This window comes from Electrophorus electricus, chromosome 8 (assembly GCF_013358815.1).
Source record: "Electrophorus electricus isolate fEleEle1 chromosome 8, fEleEle1.pri, whole genome shotgun sequence".
Taxonomy (NCBI): Eukaryota; Metazoa; Chordata; class Actinopteri; order Gymnotiformes; family Gymnotidae; genus Electrophorus; species Electrophorus electricus.
The window spans coordinates 24,061,945-24,080,984 of record NC_049542.1 but is presented as its reverse complement, the minus strand read 5'-3'; the positions used below and the strand labels follow the sequence as shown (position 1 = coordinate 24,080,984).

The 19,040-nt window shown below is 41.3% G+C and overlaps 2 protein-coding genes across 4 annotated transcripts; one reads left to right on the top strand and one right to left on the bottom strand.

Annotated features, from left to right (window-relative positions):
* Positions 1 to 889: 889 nt before the first annotated feature.
* On the bottom strand, positions 890 to 12,485 carry sacm1la (SAC1 like phosphatidylinositide phosphatase a). Of its 2 annotated transcripts, XM_035529289.1 has the most exons (20): positions 12,430 to 12,485; positions 10,571 to 10,665; positions 9,884 to 9,958; positions 9,468 to 9,595; positions 8,129 to 8,278; positions 6,478 to 6,537; positions 6,316 to 6,349; positions 5,961 to 6,062; positions 5,764 to 5,849; positions 5,109 to 5,195; positions 4,835 to 4,903; positions 4,643 to 4,722; positions 4,377 to 4,475; positions 4,101 to 4,239; positions 3,597 to 3,666; positions 3,395 to 3,467; positions 3,221 to 3,314; positions 3,021 to 3,113; positions 2,755 to 2,812; positions 890 to 2,589 (listed from the first exon to the last, which is right to left on the bottom strand). In XM_035529289.1, the coding sequence occupies exons 1-20, from the start codon at positions 12,456 to 12,458 to the stop codon at positions 2,453 to 2,455; spliced, it is 1,758 nt and encodes a 585-aa protein (XP_035385182.1). In that variant the 5' UTR covers positions 12,459 to 12,485; the 3' UTR covers positions 890 to 2,452. The 2 variants fall into 2 exon arrangements, with proteins under 2 accessions (XP_035385182.1, XP_035385183.1); XM_035529290.1 differs by lacking the exons at positions 9,884 to 9,958; positions 10,571 to 10,665; positions 12,430 to 12,485 and adding an exon at positions 9,010 to 9,075 and having other exon boundaries at positions 9,468 to 9,552.
* On the top strand, positions 12,483 to 18,425 carry tnfa (tumor necrosis factor a (TNF superfamily, member 2)). 2 transcript variants are annotated; one of them, XM_035529292.1, is made up of 6 exons: positions 12,483 to 12,722; positions 13,156 to 13,236; positions 16,631 to 17,049; positions 17,174 to 17,201; positions 17,308 to 17,367; positions 17,522 to 18,425. In XM_035529292.1, the coding sequence occupies exons 3-6, from the start codon at positions 16,870 to 16,872 to the stop codon at positions 17,977 to 17,979; spliced, it is 726 nt and encodes a 241-aa protein (XP_035385185.1). In that variant the 5' UTR covers positions 12,483 to 12,722; positions 13,156 to 13,236; positions 16,631 to 16,869; the 3' UTR covers positions 17,980 to 18,425. The 2 variants fall into 2 exon arrangements, with proteins under 2 accessions (XP_035385185.1, XP_035385184.1); XM_035529291.1 differs by having other exon boundaries at positions 13,156 to 13,247.
* Positions 18,426 to 19,040: the final 615 nt, after the last annotated feature.

Here is a 19,040-nt window from a genome sequence, read left to right as displayed (position 1 = left end):
GCTTATAGTGCCATGAAAAAAAACCATGTCTTTTGTAACCTTCAATTATGTATGATCAATTACAGTTAAAGTCTGTCAATAAATACAGTGTCAATTGTAAAATCTTTAAAAAGGAATAGGGATCATTGGATCAGACAGCTTAAAAGCTAAAGCTTATGTATATCTGAAAAACGTAAAGTATAAAAAATAAATTATTAAAAATGTATATAAAAAAGATATTTTTTAATTTATTGTAATTATTTGAACACTTGCAGAAGGAGAAGACGTTACAAGATGAATACTCCTAACTGGACTTTCCAAGATGGGAAAGATTTTTCCAAAATCCTAAAATTTTAACAGCTTAAGATCACTATGAAAAAACATCACTGGCACAAATGCCACACACAACTGCAGTGCCGGCAAAAGCAAACCCATTGCATTAAAAATAATTAGAATTAATTTAGCATAATTTCAATAAAGAACCGCAATATCAGAAACCGAAAAAGAATTTCACAAGTATACAAATTTTACATCTTAGAAGAAAATTAATAATACCTTAAGAATTATTAGCAAGAGTCTTTCAGCACACAATAAGTTTGTTAAAAGTATTAAGTTATATTTCCCATGACCTGAATTCTTAAACCTTTGTTTGAAATAGAGGTCAATCTTAAACCATAAATGGGCATTGCAGAACTGACCAGGTCACACACAGTAATTAAACATTTTATTACAATGTTGAGGCTGATATGACCTCTTAAAATAAAGAAATCATAAGAACAAAGAGAACTAAGCTCTAGATCAAGTTCTAAAAATACAAATACCACGTTACACTAAATTTAAACTCATTGCACTTTGAAGATCTTATGCCATCTGAAGATGAGAAACAAAAGATCATGACAACCACACCCTCTTGAGTACTCCATGAGAAAACTACTTTTATATCACACGATCCCCACACATGACCAAACAACATGAATAAGCCCCGATTCTCTCACTGTAAGGTACACAATACTACACAGAATTGCGTTGTAATATTAACATTACCCTGGAGAGGTTAAGTAAATCACCATGGTTTATACAGCTGCTGTGCTAACAGTGTGTAAAGGTGTGCAGATCTAACCACCTGATCAACAGATTATCTAGCAGAGAATTGTGTGCATTATTAAAAGCCCATCACACTACTTAAATTTAGTCTAATACTAAATTTGAGTGTTCAGTGTTTTTGTGTGTATGAGCTTAACTGTTGCATTTTTTCATGATCACAGTGGGAAGGATATACATGACATTCTCTCACCAACCTAAATCAAACCAGGGAGTAAAATATGAGATTCTTTAATTGCGTAATCATATACAATATATCAGAATTATGCTCAAATGGAGCTTAATGGAAAGACGTTTATCTTTCAGTGCCTTCAAGAAAATAAAGAAATAAACAAAATTGTCATTTTAGGACAAGCTGACCAAGCAGAAATATTTACCCACTATTGAAGTACAGGAAAACATAAAACGCAGACTTCAGCAGCACCTGTTAACATCATGTGAAGTGCAACTCCACTCTCAGTACTCGACAGGCAATGGAAGAATAACACTGCAACCACACACACAAAAACAAACTGATAGGGAATGTGCCCACAAGGAAATCTATTTTAGTCTTGTGGTCCACAGATGGAATAGTTAGTAAAGTGCTGATAGAAGACATTTGTGTAAACCATTACTGAGAGTGTGCGCAAAATCTCTGCCCATCCATAGCCATCTTAACCCATTCAGCAACCTATAAAAATTGTGGTGAATAAGACATTAGTAACTTGAGGACTCAAGAGTACAGAAAAGAGCAGAGCAGCAGGTAGGAGAGGTTAAGAGATCCATGTAGCCTACGATATAATGATGACATATCGTATGAATATAAGACAGGTGTCTAACGCAAGAGAGCCCATATCCCTCCTAATATAAATGATGTTCCGTTGCATTTATGTGTACAGAAAACCCTCATTACACAGTGCCTCTGTTAAATGGAGTAGGGCAGTATTTACACATATAGGCAGCTGAATGCCAACCAAAATAACTTTGGTAACAACAATATTGCTCCATAAATCACAAAAAGGTCTAACAATGAAGTTCTGGGCAAACAGCTTGTTCTAATGTAGTGCAAAATCAACAGCTCTGCTAAAGCATATAATGCGAAGTATTAAGTGTGAGCTATTTTTCTTATGGTTGGGCACCATGCCACTCACTTGAAAAGATTACTGCACAAGGAGACTGCATGTAGAGGTGAGGTCGGGATGGCGGACGCAGGATTACAGACTGCGAGCTCCTGCTGGATGGCCATGGTCTACAGTAGGAGAAGAACTGTGCGGCGAGCAGATCAATACAGACTCCAAACCTGATGCAGCCAGGAGGAGGAAGAAGGAGGAGTGGGGTGTGGTGGTCCTGTGGGACCAAGCCGCTTTCAGCACATTCACACACACACACACGCCTAATCCATCTTCTCTTTCTGGACCAGCTTGGGCACGTTCACAAACTCCTTGCCATTGAGGAGGATGACGGTTGCCGTGACAACACCAGCCACGGCCCAGAACAGCACGTACGCCACTGTCTCTCTCCAGGTGTCACCTGAGAGAAACGGAGGTGTTCACGCCGTCATGCATGTCACTGTGTTTAATGCTGCAGCTACAGCGTTGAATGCTGGAACCACATCATACAATTCATTAAGAAACATTTGTTTTTAAGGTGAATAATGCGAATAATGCTTAAACTGGATGTTTTTCCTTTCCTTACCAGCCATGAGAAGGCAGATAATGCACATGGAGAAAGCCACCAACATAATGATGGGCAACTGGAGGAAAAGAGGTCAGCAAACCCTGTTAGTCGTCATCTTCAAAACTCATTCAATTTGATGACCATTTATGAGCCTGATCTGAGGTAAAGGAGTTACGATACAGCAAGGCCATCGCATGAAACTTCTATTTTGTAAACAAAATATTATCATCTCATCCTCTATTCCAATTATAAATTTGGATTAGAGATCAGAAAAACCAACTGACCGTGAGGAATTTCCAATCTTTCTGCAGTTGAAGAGGTGTCAAGATTTCCATTTCGTCCACAGAGTAGTTTCCAAGAAAGAGGTCAATGGAATCCTAGAAAGGAAGCAAATTCTGTTTGGATTTATGAGATTCATACAGATAGTTCCTCAGCTGTGAAAAGACACAAGAGAAAGTGTAAGAGAAAGTGAATTCACACTTACTTGTCTGAAGCCATCAGAGAAGTTGTTCTTGTAATAGCGTATCATAGAATTCCAGCCATCCATAACTAAGCCCCACTGTGTCCTCCTCCCCGTCCTGAGGCAGAAACAGTGGAGGTCAGGAGAGAGGACCCTCACTCACCAGAGGGGCCAGGCACAGTTCTGCAGGTTGCTTACCTGGTGAAGTCGGTCTTTAGGGCTCCGGTGCCGGCATACTGCTTTGCACATGCGTTGGCGTTGTCGGCCCAGGCTAAAAACCAGAGGAAGTGTGGCAGGGTTAAACAAAGGTAGGTGCATGATGAGTCTTTGAGCTTTCCAATATAGAAAAACAGGGATTTAAACAACACAGGGTTATGAAGAGTGTGAAACTAGCAAGCACCATTCTTGTAAATTTTCTCAAATTCAGCCTGCTCCTCGATCTTCTGCCCGACGTGTAGGACACCCATTCTCTGCAACGAAAAAAGAAACACAAACATGAAGAGCTGATAGATATAGAGAGTGCAGAACGTGTTGCTGTCCTGTGTGGAAGACAGGCTTGGATGACCGGTTCAGAAGACAGGCTTGGATGACCCGTTCAGAAGACAGGCTTGGATGACCCGTTCAGAAGACAGGCTTGGATGACCCGTTCAGAAGACAGGCTTGGATGACCCGTTCAGAAGACAGGCTTGGATGACCCGTTCAGAAGACAGGCTTGGATGACCCGTTCAGAAGACAGGCTTGGTTGATGTGTGTTTGCAACTGCTCACACACAGTGAACATGTGCAACAAACAGAAGACCTTACCTGAAAATCTGAACCAAAAGCTATTTTTGCAAGCATAAGCCTAAGCCCCACAGCCTGCTGGAGCACGTGGGAGCCCGTTGAAGCCTTTGGAGGGGTCTCACCTGGAGCTGGCTCTGCAGGGCGCGCCGGGCCAGGAGGCTCTGAACGACATTGGTGCGATCCAGGCAGTCCATACAGTTACTGCGGAACACTCCGGTCTGCTGCACCACCACCTTCCCATCAGAGCTCAACATGAAGTACCTGCAGACACACGGGGGGTGGGGGGGGGCACCTCTATCACGTGCATTTCCCTTGTTAGCCTTGTGGTTCCTATTCTTGTTGTAAACACAAATTGCCATAACTGCATCAAGTTTCATGACCTTAAGAAAGAGACGTACCCAAATTCATCCTGCATCTCTGCCACGGCATCCACCAAGAGCTGCAGACGGTGCCACCTCATCTTGCTGCACTCCTTATGGAAGTCGAAGGCAATGTACCTTGAATGAGGAAGCTCAGTCAACCACACCGATTAGCTCACTGGATACTTGCAGTTATTACAGATCCAAAGGACCCACACCCAGCAACAAGAATCCAATTAAAAGCTCAACACCCTTGATCACAGCTTGTGAGGATGATGTTAGTGACAGGGAAAATGGAGACTTACTTTATCATTCCACTTTCCATGCTGTTCACCAGTTTGGCAAAAGTTTGCTCAAGGGGCAACTCAGAACCTTTCTGATTGACCTAAAAATAAACAATTAATCAAACTACACAAAACAATGGATGCCTTGAACAAACGCCATCCACAAATACAAATTGTTTTTGTTGTTATACATGAAGTACTTCAACACATTACCAAGTTCAGAATCACTTGCTTCCCATAAATGAGGACCTGGGAGTCAAAATGTCTCTGGAATCCATCCAGCTGTGAATGATTAACATACTTATGATGAATTTGCTAGAACAATATTTTATAGCCGCCTTGTAAGGTCTGATTATAAGGCAGTTATGGGTTTTCATCCCTTAGGTGCTCTAGTTCTGAGCCCAGTATCCACACGCAATTACTAAAATTCCTGAAAGAATTCATATGTTACTTCTGCAATGTGCCATATTAAAATTAGAAGGCTCACGTGATTGGTGGTACTGCTGATCTGAGGCTTGGGCTTGTATTTCAGGTTGGGTCTCTGGGACCAGAAGAAAGGCATGGACCCCCGGGTCTGTTAGAGAAGACACAGGAACAGTCAAAGTGAAATAAAGCCATAACTCCTAAAACAAGATGGAGTTATTCAGTAGTGAGTTTGAAGCATGTAGTTAGATTAGTAAACTACTTCTTCTTTCAGAGGATTTCATAGCTAATGGAAGCACTCTTACCCCTACATGAGCTAATACAGGCAGGCTTTGGAAATCAAAAAAGTAAAAATCGGAGACTCAAAACAGGCTTCTCTAGGCTTCAAATTACTGCTTTTCCCATGAAGGACTATGAAGTAGGTTTCAGAAGGACACACCAAACCTGTAACTGCTTCATTTAGTCACACAGCAGCTAGACCACTATTCCCAGAGCCTGTGGATCAGCTAGACCACTATTCCGAGAGCCTGTGGATCAGCTAGACCACTATTCCAAGAGCCTGTGGATCAGCTAGACCACTATTCCCAGAGCCTGTGGATCAGCTAGACCACTATTCCCAGAGCCTGTGGATGTTTTAGAGGCTCTTTCAGTGTCAATAGCGAATGCCTGTTTGAGACATCCAGGATAAAGATTGCTGATTCATGCTCTGTTTGACCAACCTGCACAAACGAGGCTCTGCCATTACTGTACTGGACGATTTGTTCTGTTTCCACAAAGTTAGCAGCATGTCCTTCGGAGTCGATTCCTGAAAGAAAATGGAAAAAGTGCTGAAAAACAACAATCATTCAAGCCATAAGCATACATGTACGAGTGTGTGTGCATCCGTGTCTGTGTCTGTGTGCACATTTCAACATACCTCGGACATAATATCGCACACCAGCCCTGAAACAGCTCCTTCTAGAAATGAGGATCCATTCAAATATCTTCCCATTGATAGAACATGGCTTCATCATGATAACTGTTGAACACGGTAAAGGTCTAGCACAACCCATCTTTGCACATACTAATGCTACTAATCACATACTAATGATTTATGCTCTTCATTTACATACAGCAACAATCACATTTGATAGTCTTCATGAGAGGGCTTAGCACTGAGCTGACAGATAGTGTTGCTAGTTCTGTGCTGCCACCTAGTGTACAAGAACCTGAATGAAGATTTTTGCCAAACGGCACAACCTGAATCTGCACAGAAAGCAAAAAAAGGATACAACCATGGATGACAGGGAAAACAAATTTGTGGAGCTAAAAAGGAGAACACATACAAATCATAATGCATCTCCCTTTTGTGGAGGAAAAAGTCATGTAATCTTGTGAGGTGCAAACTGGGTTGTCAGTGAATTAAAAATACTTGATTTTCAGTGTGTCATTACCTCGGGTTGCGCAAGGAAATCTCTCAAGAGGCTTCCGTTCCACACAAACCTCTGATCTGCCTGTGGGGGAAAGAAAGGCAACCATGAAGTCCTCATGGCTATGTGTAAAAACTGCTCTGACCCCCCCACCCAAAACTGGAGTTGTAAGGAGTACACCTCCTTACTACTTATAAGGAGTTGTAAGAGATACGCCAGTGCCACAATCAATCTGACCAAAAACTGGGTGGAATCTGGAATGGAATCTGTGTGGGAAAAGACATCTGAAAACGCAGAGTAAGAATGACTGTGAGAGATTGAGTAACAGAGGCAATGCCCCAAACAGAGAGAGAGAGAGAGAGAGAGAGAGAGAGAGAGAGAGAGAGAGAGAGAGAGAGAGAGATAGAGAGAGAGAGATAGAGAGAGAGAGAGAGAGAGAGGGGTCTGTGTGAAAGAGATCTAAAGGAAAAGAAATGATGTGAAAGATTATGGGGCCATGTACTGACACACAAGTCATGTGATATCCACCAGGTCTGTTGACTAAGTAGAAAAGCAACTACACTTCTACACAAGGGCTGCCAGAGATGACCACGTTGCAGGGGAAGGAGTGCTGATGTACTGTGGGTTTTTATAACCGAAAGAGAACAAAAAGAGAGATGGAAGCTAGAAAAAAAGAAAGAAAGTGGAAGAAATAAATAAATGTGAAATTAGAACAGAACAGATAGTGTTGGGTAAATGCACAATGATGAAATAAATAATAAGAAGAAGAGGCTGACCTTTTGATGCAGAGTTCAATTAACACTTCGCAATAAACATGAGCTGTGATATTTATAAACAATGCAGTAGAAAGTGAAACATAATGACACTATTTGCGTAGAGAATTCAGGCTTAATATTAGCTTTGGCAATTCCAACGAACCAGGGAAAAGAAACACACACACACACACACACATATATATATATATATATATATATATATATATCACATATACCAGTAATCTCTTACTGAACATGTCAACAAGTAGCTAAAGTGTAGTTTACCAAACTAAGAGTCTAGAGATCCAACACCACATCTCCCATAACACTCCGCTGATACAGATGAGGCACCTGAACAAACGGCTTTATGCACATTTTGCCGTCCAGGATAAGCCTGATGAAAATCCTCCAAATCTGCTTACATTACTATTCTGCTCGTACCAGTGGGTTGACTGCTACCCTCCTTTGTGTGTCTGCGGCATCTTCTCTGTCTCTCTAGCCATTTTCTATCCAAATATCAAATTAAATATTAAGTGAAAATTAAATGACTGAAAAACTTGCTTAGTGAAATCGCTAAGTTTAGGCAAATAACCATGTCATCGCTCTGCTTGAATTGTCATGCTCATAAAAACAACACAGAAAGTAATATTGGGCAAGTTCTGTTTTTTTTCCGCTGATGTAGAATAAATGCACTCTCCCATGTCCCAGCACTAGAAATATCTGATTATCTGTAGTGGTTACCTTACAAATGTAAGAGTATACATAAATATTGGGAATCTATGGTGCAGACATTGTGCGGTGAGTCTGTCTGTGAAAATATTTGAAATGACTGGATCTATATTTATTCTTTAAACTGGATTCCATTCTTTAGGAAAATGTATCACCACATATCCCCCTCTCTCTCTGTCTCTGTGTCTCACCCTCTCGAGCAGGCTCATCTCCTGAAAGTCAGGGCTGGTGTTAGCAAGTCGCTGCTGGGTGTGGGTCAGGTCATAATCTGTGCAGAAGTAGAAGCCATCTGTATTCAGGACACTGGTGATCATGGACAGGAACGTCTTGTTGTCCTGCATCTGTTCAAAGTCAGAGGTGAGGTTAAACTATGAGTACACACTCAAATTGTATGGTGCTTAGGAAACATACATACATTCTGAATTTTAAAAGACACACACAACACACGTTTAACACAAATGTGAGGCAGCTGTTTTAGAATTAGTTGTGTTTTGCATATTTAAAACAGGTTACAGGATGCGACACGGGGTATTTTAAGTTAAGGGCCAAGTCTGTGCATGATCAAGTGATATGCAATATTCAGCTGGCCAGCACTCTGTAATAACAGAGTATTAACGGAGCAAGTGTGAAAATGAGCACTGTGCTGCATGTGTGTGCAGCAGGCTGCGCTGTAAGCATGCACCCAAACACTTACACACGCATATGCACACACCGTATGTTTACACAAACGCACGCAGGCACACATGCACGGCTGTGTCCTCCATGCTGGCTGTGGTCAGCATCATCTTCCGTGTTCTCCTACACTTACCCTGCGTGTCCACACTCCACACCCCAATACGCCCTCTGAACTCAGTACAGTCCCTCACACGCCACTGCAGCACCCTCACGCCCTGCACCAACACACTGTCCCAACCGCACATCTCAAAACAAGCTGCAGCATTTTGTTACCGCTCATCAGCCGGCGGAAACATGCACGCCAGTCCAGAATCTAAAACTAAAGAGGCACGATGCAAGTGAGTGATTAGTGGAACCCCACACCAGGGTTGGGAAATCTGCTCTTTCACGCCCTTACACGGAACGCCAGGGTTTATGCTGCTCGATCTGGACGCGAGCCTGCTCTGTTCAGACTCTTCAAGACCTGTGGAGGAAACACCGCGCGGCTCAACTCTCCATCAGCCGTTTTTACAATGATGGGACCTACAATTAAGGCTCTAGCTTTGATAAATAATGGAGTGAGTGAGCCTGCCTGGCTGTAAGGAAACACCGAAGTCATGGATGCCTGTGAACGCATCACCATCCCCCAGCAAAGAGCACTTCAATAAACAGGACTCTCCCTTTTCTGCCATGCAAGACTTAAATAAACTTAAAAATATAAACCAGGAAACACCTCAGAGTTTCTTCATGCGATGCCTACTCATATCTCAACTATTATTTCACCTACCCAGAACTCTGATCTAAGTAACAGAGACTGTAATGGGCATCAGTGGATGGATGAACACTGGTTGAGGTTAAACAGTGAGCATTGCTTACTTGGTTTTCTGTGAGGTGCAATACAGTCTTCTTGTAGGAGAGCAGGTCAAACTCTACAGCCTTCCACACCGTGTGGCCAAACAGGTTACCCACTTTCCTCTTCTTAATGATGACTATGAGGTACATCCCTGCAAAGGCACAAGTAATTGAATACCTCCATCTGCACTCACAGGGATGCCTGCTTCACACAAAATGCCTTCCAGTCCACCTGGGTCTAATATTCCAATTTTCTTAAGACCTTGATAACGCCAGATTGGGTGTGGGTTCAGGATTAGGGCTGGACCTAATCTCCACAGGGAAAAGGATCTGTGGGAGCAGGGTTGTGTGCCTCTAATGATCACACCCTCTACCCACCCATCAACCAACACACAAAAACACAAATACGCACAAAAATACGCAAAAAAAATAGGTCCTACCAGCCACTAGACGAATTGTCCCCATGATGCCACAGATAGACTTGGTTACTCCCGACAGAGGGATGTCCCTAAAACCTTCAAAAGAGAAAGATGTGTCAATCCACCTCACGGGTGAAAGCATCCATCTCCCACCCTTGCCATTAAACATATCAATGTTCTACTGACGCAGTGTACAATGTTCTACTGACGCAGTGTACAATGTTCTACTGACGCAGTGTACAATGTTCTGCTGACGCAGTGTACAATGTTCTGCTGACGCAGTGTACAATGTTCTGCTGACGCAGTGTACAATGTTCTACTGACGCAGTGTACAATGTTCTGCTTTGTTTCTTGCTAAAAGAACATCCTGAACACTGACACTCAATTAACTCCACAGTAGACATGACATATGGCCTCTATCATACCACAACTGCACATTGATAACTAGGTTAAACCATATATTAAATGGTACTCTCACAAGTCTGCTTTCCACCAAGGATCATTCAGGCAGCCATGAGAAAACATATTCAATTTTCCAAGAGGCTAAAATGCTGATGAACGACAGTGAGAAAATCTCTAACATGCATGCAAACTCTCAGATGGAATTATTCCAACATCATAAAACACACTGGCATATTTTCTTAACAACAGGACCTTTTCCTTGTATTATCAGTTAGAATTCACTGTTTCTAGGTCAGCAGCTCACACCTGCGAGGGTCATTTCCATGGAAACCCTATCGATGACCAAGACATCGTTGGCATCACCACAGGCCTCAATGTAGAACTTTTCAGAGGTGACATGACTGCGAAAACATAAAAGAAGAGCAGGTAGAAATCCTATGCTACTTTACTGACACAGGTAAACTAAAATAAAAATAAATTACTACCTCTACAAACTAAAAATGACACAATCGATTAAATATTTATGATGTGCATTTATTTTCCCATTAAATATCTATGTGAAACAAAACTTTTTTAACGTGTGGTCAATCTAAGCGTTTGCACAAGTGAACTTCCTTTTATCATCTGCTGTGCATTTTGAAAACCAGCAAGATGTGCAAAAGATTTTGGAACTGCAATAGTAGAATGCTTCTGCACAAAGATAATGAGCAGCAGCTTTGGCATACCACTGTATGATTGTACATGTCATCAATAAACTCTACTAGCAAGCTAAGAGCCAAGCCATGGACCACCATGGGACTGTTTCAGCAACTCCCGACTGGAGCCCCAAATCAATACTAGAGCACAAATGCTTTTGGCAAGTTTAAATAACAGAACATGCCTCAGACTGGCTGCATTGACAGTGAGCCAAAGTTGGTTAAGCGTTCGCTCCTTGCTAGATTGCTGAGCAGTACATTTCCTGTGCACTTAAATTTGCTCCTAACCACAAGCAAAACTGAAGTAGCAGTGCAAGCGTATCTCTGGTTCACGAAGAATGGCAGTGAGTGAGTGGGAGGCTGCATCATAGCCCTGCAGCTGGACCTTCCCTTGTTAGAGTACCAGGCCTGGCATTGCCAGTACTGCACAACCTCAGACTGCATGACCTCAAGTGAAATGCAGATATGAGCTTCTATGCAACATGGCTCTACTGAGGCACAAATCGGTTGCATCTTGAGAAAAAGGGACTCGTCAGCTGACACCGTTGTAACGCTGGTTCTTTTTTGTCTTTTCATTGTTGGTGGTCAGTGTTGGTCACAGCAGGAGGATCTGATAAACTCCTGGTGTCTAAGGGTCGCACACAGCACATTCTAGCCCACGCCCACCTACTGTATAAACATCTCCTAAATATAACAGTCATCCTCAACAAAGGGAGCAGCTCTGTCAATACCACAGGTTTCATGCCTGTTTCATTCAGGTCGGCTACTGACAGCCACTGGTTAATGGCGGTGATGACTTAGCAGTTGTCTTTTCTATACCAGAATTTTAGTTATGCGAATGCAGCAGAAGTGTTTACAAAACTATTTGTGATTCTATGATCACACGTGCAAGGCAGCACTTTCAGAAATGACCTCACAAGGTCACAATGACGTGCAGAAGAGTGCAGCAGATGTTGGTTGTTTGGAAAAGGCTCACGGTTTAGCAGGCACGCTGGACCACTGGTTCTTTGCTCAGCGTGTAACCATAACAGAGAAACATGGAGAGATTCCAGCTGACCTCAGCAACTAAGATCATGCAACAATCTCAATGACTGCCCGAGGTCAGCGTCTAGTGCAACAGAAAGCCTCTTGAAGAAGCTAATATTCGTCCAAGTTGCGTCTCGCGATTTAAAAGAGGTCACGTATTTGGAAATGCAAGGAATCCGTTTTAAATGGGAACCACCGAGAGATGAACAGTTACATATCTTGGAATGGTTCGGCAATAGGATCAAGAAGTTAAACAGGACTTTGCTAGCCACTGGCTAAGTGACCGGCGACAGTAGTCGGTTATTTGGGGTTATTTACACCCTCGTCGGAACGGCGAAACACTTCCACTAATCGATCTAGCACGGACCAAGGCGATACTGAATATCTCAGGCAGTTTGGCGGTTGCTCTGCCTAAACAAAATTTTATAATACACCAGCACTTACAGGTTGAACCCCTCGTAGGTAGTCGCCATCTTTAGTTCCGGTATCACTGACCTCGCGTGACGTTTCAGTCGCGTTCGAAGGAAGGGCGCGAGAGGAAGGCGCTGCTCGCGGAGCTGACGTCAAACCTCGGGTCTTGCCCCGTGCGTTGGAATGCGTAGAACGGGTTTACTCTTGGAAAGCTGGCATTCATGTTTTTGTTTTTTTTTTGTTTTTTGTTTTATTAGAGGTCTATCGGCTGTTACGGTCGTTAGCTTTCAAGCGTTTTTGATGTCTGAGTGACCAGAGAATAGGAGGTTAGCGGTCTGCATTTCCGCTGAATGTTCGTGGTCTTTTGCACATTGAGAACTCAGCACGAAAGCGAACCTGAATTGTTGCAGTCTGATTATTTGCAATACCAAATGTAACATTCGTTTTACACGAATGTGAAGTTGAATTTTACTTGCTGACGTGAACTGATGGCAAAAAGTAAACGCGCTTTGCAGTTGTGTTGTGAGAGCATATTATGAAATCTATAAATAATTCATGATCTGCCATCCAGAATACGTCTCAGATTCATTGCAGATGAATAATTAGGTAACTGTCCAGGAGCTCTCTAGGTGATGCACAGGCCGTGCACTGGGGAGGTTTTAATTGGCTAGTAAATGAATTCCGAAGCAGGTGAGATTTTGTGTTGTTGAGACATGCGAGAACGCAGGAGTTAATTAAATTCCCATCTCTACGGTACAGTAAACGAAGATTTAGCTGTTGTCCCTACTGTAATAGCAGAAGAAGCTAAGAGCACCGATCACTAGAGACTCATCCCAGAGGGTAAACACCAGGTCTGTCTGTCTGTCTTTCTTTCTGTTTCTTTCTCTTTTCTCTTTATAACTACACAATGGCAGGCCCCTTTTAAAAAGTTAATGCATGTTAATGGCAGGTAAAAAACATCTCTGCTCTTCTTCCTTTCTTTTGATTACAAAATAGTGAAAATTATTACAATTGTTCTCATTTGCAAGGAATCAGCAAACAAATTTACATTTATTCTTTAACAAATTAGATGATTGGACTGTTATACAGGTCTAATGGAAGTTTTTTAAAACAAATTAAAGTATAACAAAAATTTGACAAATTATGTGTTGAGACTTAAATTGTAAAGTTTTTTTTTAGAAAAGCATAGACAAGGGAAAGGCAGGTAAAAAAAAAAAAATTCTGCTAAATTTATCCAATGACAAATCACATCTAAATATAGGTGGAAATCCACAGTTCAGTGTATAGAAGGGACGGGGCCTGCCATTGTGTAGTTATGAAGAGAAAGTACAATTTCACACACGGAAAATCCGACTCTGGGGGTGTTTCAGTGTGTTAATGCAACAGCTACAGCTCCATCTAAAGGTAAAGCAGAGGTGTGTGAGTCAGGGATGGCCATGTGGATATAGACATTTATTAATAGATTTTAGAGGTATTACTGTTTAACTGCACCTGTTTGACACCTGTTTGTTTATTCCTTGATTGACCGAGTGCTGACAGAGCTCGTACTCAAATGCTCTTGTCTACTAGCAGATTAAATCTTCTGAAAGTATTATGTTCTCTGAAGAGGAAATGGAAGTCAGGGGCTTGTCCGAATGATGGCTAAATGAGTAAGCACACACATTTTCCTCTACAATTGTTGAACCCTCCACAGTCTCTGACTCCTCTACAAGGGGAAGAAAGCCCTTAAGTGCAGAGAGTTTATTCTGCTTGCTCACACTACTGAATAGATATTCCTGTGGTAATGACTCCATCTGTTTGAAAGTGTGGGTTGGTGGCATCCCCACACACAGGAACAAAGGAAGAGATATCACTGGCTTGAACAGTGGAACAACTGAATATCTTTATATACAATAAGGATGTTTATAGGCAAGCACTGTAAACCAGGGTTATTGTTTCTGAACTGCCCCTCTGTACAACTGGAGGATGGCTTTTTGTGTGTTTATACTAATAATAGTGAAGAATGAATTTAGTGACGAAACTACAAAAAGGAAAATAATTTCTTTTTTTCCATTGGAACTTTTGAATTTGCCACACCTAATAATCTTAGGATTTAGAGCTCAGATGGAATGTTAGACTAGGTTAGATTAGGTGGATGTCTGAATTCCCCTTAGCTCTCTCCCACTGCTGAAGCTCAGTGGCTTTCATCTAACACCAATCTAACGCACACGATGCCACAGAGGATGTCATGGAGAGATGTTGGTCATGTGTACCATGATGACAGACAGGAAGTAGCAGGCCACACAGCTGCGTGTACTTTAGGATTTTACCTCGGAATATCTGCTGCATATTTATTTCGTTATTTATACACATAATCTGTCCCAATGAAATAAACCTGAAACACTGCCGCTTGTTACTGTCATGCTTTTTAATGACTTTTTTTGGTTATTTATTTTCATTGCACATTTGCTTCTGTTGCCTGTTGTGGATTTGACTTGGTTGCACAAGTCAATGTTATACAAATGTGAACCTTTGCTCCAGATTTAAAAAAACATTAGGGAACTAACTGCTGATAAGAGCATTATGCAGGAATTTAAATAAAAATGGATGAAATAAAAAAGTTCAACTAACAAAAATTAGCATAATAGACCTTTATAACTAGAATCAGACTAAATTTTCTTAATTGTCTTATTAATTAATTGTAAAGCAATGTCTTCATCTATGAGATAAGACTTAATAATTCAAGGGGGTCTACCTTGCCTAGTCCCTGATTCTTCACTATTACTCATTATGCCTGTACTTCAGGTGAAACTGCATGCATCAACTATACTATTTAAAAATGTCCCACTTTCAGTTCTTCAGATTTCTACTGAAGCTTGCATCTTATTCACACCTCCACATTCTGTTCCACGCACAAGTTATTGTCAAAGCCTTTAGTGTGGTTGCCCCAAATGGCATCATTTGTTACCTTTGAACCTCTGCCCTGAAATAGGCTTCTTTTCTGAGATCTTACCTCCAATTGATGTAATCTATTTCTAAGTACAGTATGATAAGGTACTGTGGCAGGCTAAAATGTGTACCAACTAGCAAATTCCAAATAACTAAAATAACTAAAATAAATAAATAAAAAGCATAAAATTTGCTACCATGAAGTTATGCTGAAATGGTCCTGTCGTCTCATCCCTCATCACCTTTAGTTTGTATATTAACATAGAGATCACATGGACAAGAAAAACGACAGCTGTAGCAAAACGGTTGTATCGACGAGTTGTGTCAACAAACGTCATAAGTGTAATGAAACACCTCTTTCTTTATTTGCGTGTATGTATGCTTTTATTGTGCTCTTCGTGTGACCCATTAGCTGAAGAAGTATGAACAAGTATTCTTGATCTGTAAACTACAATGGTGAGATTTTTTGAATGTTGCAATACATGACAAATAACGGCATGCTGACTTCAGTAATCTTGTATCACATGCATTTGCGACACACCCAAGAATCCCAGAGGATTAGAATTTCCATTGTCCTTTAACTTCCTGTGGAACTATTTATGCAGAGACAAATCAAGCTGCCAGAGTTAATCATCCACCTTTTTGTGATCCTGTAGGCTGTGATGTCATGGGGAAACTATCTGTATTAACTAGGCAGATTTTAGCAATTGTTTCTGCTGAGTAGGGTCTCTAAGCCATTCTGCTATCTCAAACAACCACAGCATTAGGAATGTGGCCATGATTTGATATCTCACACTTTTAAGTGAGACATATTTCATATTTTCACATGTTCAAATACACCTCCGGGGGTGTCTTCCAAATGAATGTCTAATGTGTGAAATATATATCAACCAAAGATACACAATGGAAGGTATTCCAAGGAATTCCAAGCCAGTATATGAATTCTACATTTTCAGTCAACATGCAAATACTGACAAATGTACAACCACAGAAATTGCAACACTAGGAAAAGACATGCAAAAGAAAGTGAAACAGGGAATGAAGGATAATATTGAGGAACCAAGAGTAGCATAAGACTAATACAGCAAACATGGTAGCTCCATAGCCTAGAGATATAGGTACATGCATATGTAGGTATATGTCATGCAGGAGTGGAAATGGTTGTTGTGCACGTGTGTGAGTGTGTGTGTGTGTGTGTGTGTGTGTGTGTGTGTGTGTGTGCATGCGTCTCTCTACAGGAGTGTATGTGGCGGTGGGTTTTCACTTGTGAATTTTCATGGCTTCTTCCTTCTCTGTTTGGTTTCAGTGCTTTGTGGTGACATCAGTGGAGTTTCCCTCAGTGCTGCTGCACTCTCCTTTAAAAGATCTACCCTACAGCCAAAGAGTCAGTGCATCGCCACCAGCAAGCCACACTGCAGTACGAAAGGAGGACATTAGAACCGATTACCATCACTTTATCCACAGCGGCTGCAGTTAAACCTCTGTAAAGAAAACTAAGTCTTGGACTACATTCCTACAAAGGAGGGATTATTAAACACATCACCAATGGCCAGTGACAAGGAGGTCATTCTGGAAGTGCAAGGGGCAGTGCTGAGCCCTGCGCAGGCCACAGTCAGGAGAGAGAAGCATGCCAGCCGTGCGTGCTCTGTCAGCTGGAACCTGTGTGGGGTCCTGTTTGCAGTGAGTCTGTGCTTCGCGGCTTCCCTCTGCTTCGCCCTCAACACGGTGAGTTTCATGTCAGAGAAACACCTAGAAAACACACCTTGTGGATGCACTGCACTGCATAGCAAGTCAAAGATTAGCTGGGTAATAACAAGCTTTCTATTTTCGCTTCTTTTTCTTTTAACAGATGCACAGAAATGCCGAGGAAGCGTATGGTGAGTTCAGTTGCATGCTTGTTCGGTTCATTGGCCACTAGAGTGTTTTCGTCTTGCTGCTGGGATTTCAGGCAGTTAACAGAGTTCTTTCTTTTCCTCCAATCAGACATTAGGCACACACTGAGAGAGATATCTGGGAATGCCAAGACTGCAATTCATTTATCAGGTAAGGTTTGGCCTGCAATACAAATGTCACATGCCTTATGTTTAAAAGGAATCCACACTGTCTAAAGTAAGGATTTGCTGACAGATTTGTTCCTTTCATTCAGAGAAAACATGTGTAATTTGCATATTAACCATATTTTAAATTCCCAACAAAGGTGATTACAACTCAGAAGTATCCAATACGTCCGTAGAGTGGCGAGACAACGAAGATCACTCTTTCGCCGAAGGTGGGCTACAGCTGAAAGACAACCAGATCCACATCCCCCGGAACGGCTTGTACTTTGTCTACAGCCAGGCCACCTATCACGTTAGCTGCACAACAGACCCAGATCATCCCTCCGACCATGACGTTGTTCACTTGAGCCACGAGGTGTCATGCTGGTCTGGCTCGTACGACAGTTGGAAGCCGCTGCTGAGCACCGTGCGGTCGGTGTGCGAGCGCGCCCCCGCTCAAAGTGACGACAGCGGAGAGTCGTGGTTCACCGCAGTGTATCTCGGGGCCGTGTTCAGACTGCAGGCCGGAGATCGCTTGTGCACTAGGATGGATACGGAAAGGCTGCCCGAGATAGAGGGAGAAAACGGGAAAACGTTCTTCGGAGCTTTTTCCTTGTGAACTCCTTGTGGGCAAAAGTGTAAACCGCCTGTGCCAACCTCACGCAGTCTCGTCTTGTTGCATGTTCCTCTATTTTCCATCAGCCGCTTGGACGAGTAGATGATTTGTTTTATATTAAAACACATCTACGCTTAAAGAGTTTAAGTAGTGTAGTGTAATACTGCAAAGGTCTAAATGGCTCTGTTTAAATAGAATGTTGGCAATCAGCAAATTTCGTTATTTTTCGTTGTTTACAATACTTCTGTATTGTAAGGTAGTCATAAATCACCAAACCACAAGCTTTTTTTCTATAGAATTTTAATTAGATAGTGTGTTTATTTATCTGTTTATTTATTGAAGTATTTATGTATTTATTTATTTATACGATTTGTAAAATTGTGATCTAAATAAGACACAATAGGAAAAACGTGAGATGTATAAAAGATTAATAAACATTTTTACAATTCTGACAATTTTTGTTATTAGTATTTGTTTGAAATGATTATTTAACAACAGTTTTCTTGGGAAGGTATGTGTAAATGTGTGAAGTAAAATATATAACCCAAGCAGAACAAGGGTCAAAGTTATTACACACATATTTCCAACATATGAAATAAATTTTTAACCTTAAACTAGGCAAAAAAAGGAACAACTACAACAAAAGGCTTTCCAGATATGGCATTTATCTGACACTTTTATCCAAAGCGACTTACAATTCTAACTGAATACAACTTGAGCATTTGAGGGTTAAGGGCTTTTCTCAAAGACCCAACAGTGGCAGCTTGGTGGTTGTCGGAGTCATTAAACTTCTGATTATTAGTCAAGTACCATAACCAATGAACTACCACTATATATATATTCTCTGGAAACCTTGTGCAATTCAGTTTTGAAATTTCAGTTTTGAATCTCTCTCTCTCTCTCTCTCTCTCTCTCTCTCTCTCTCTCTCTCTCTAACAGAGAAAACATAGTGTGATATATATATATATATATATTTAAAAATATAACAGAGAAAAAAAAAATTCTGTTTTATATATATATATATATATATATATATATATATATATATATATATATATATATAT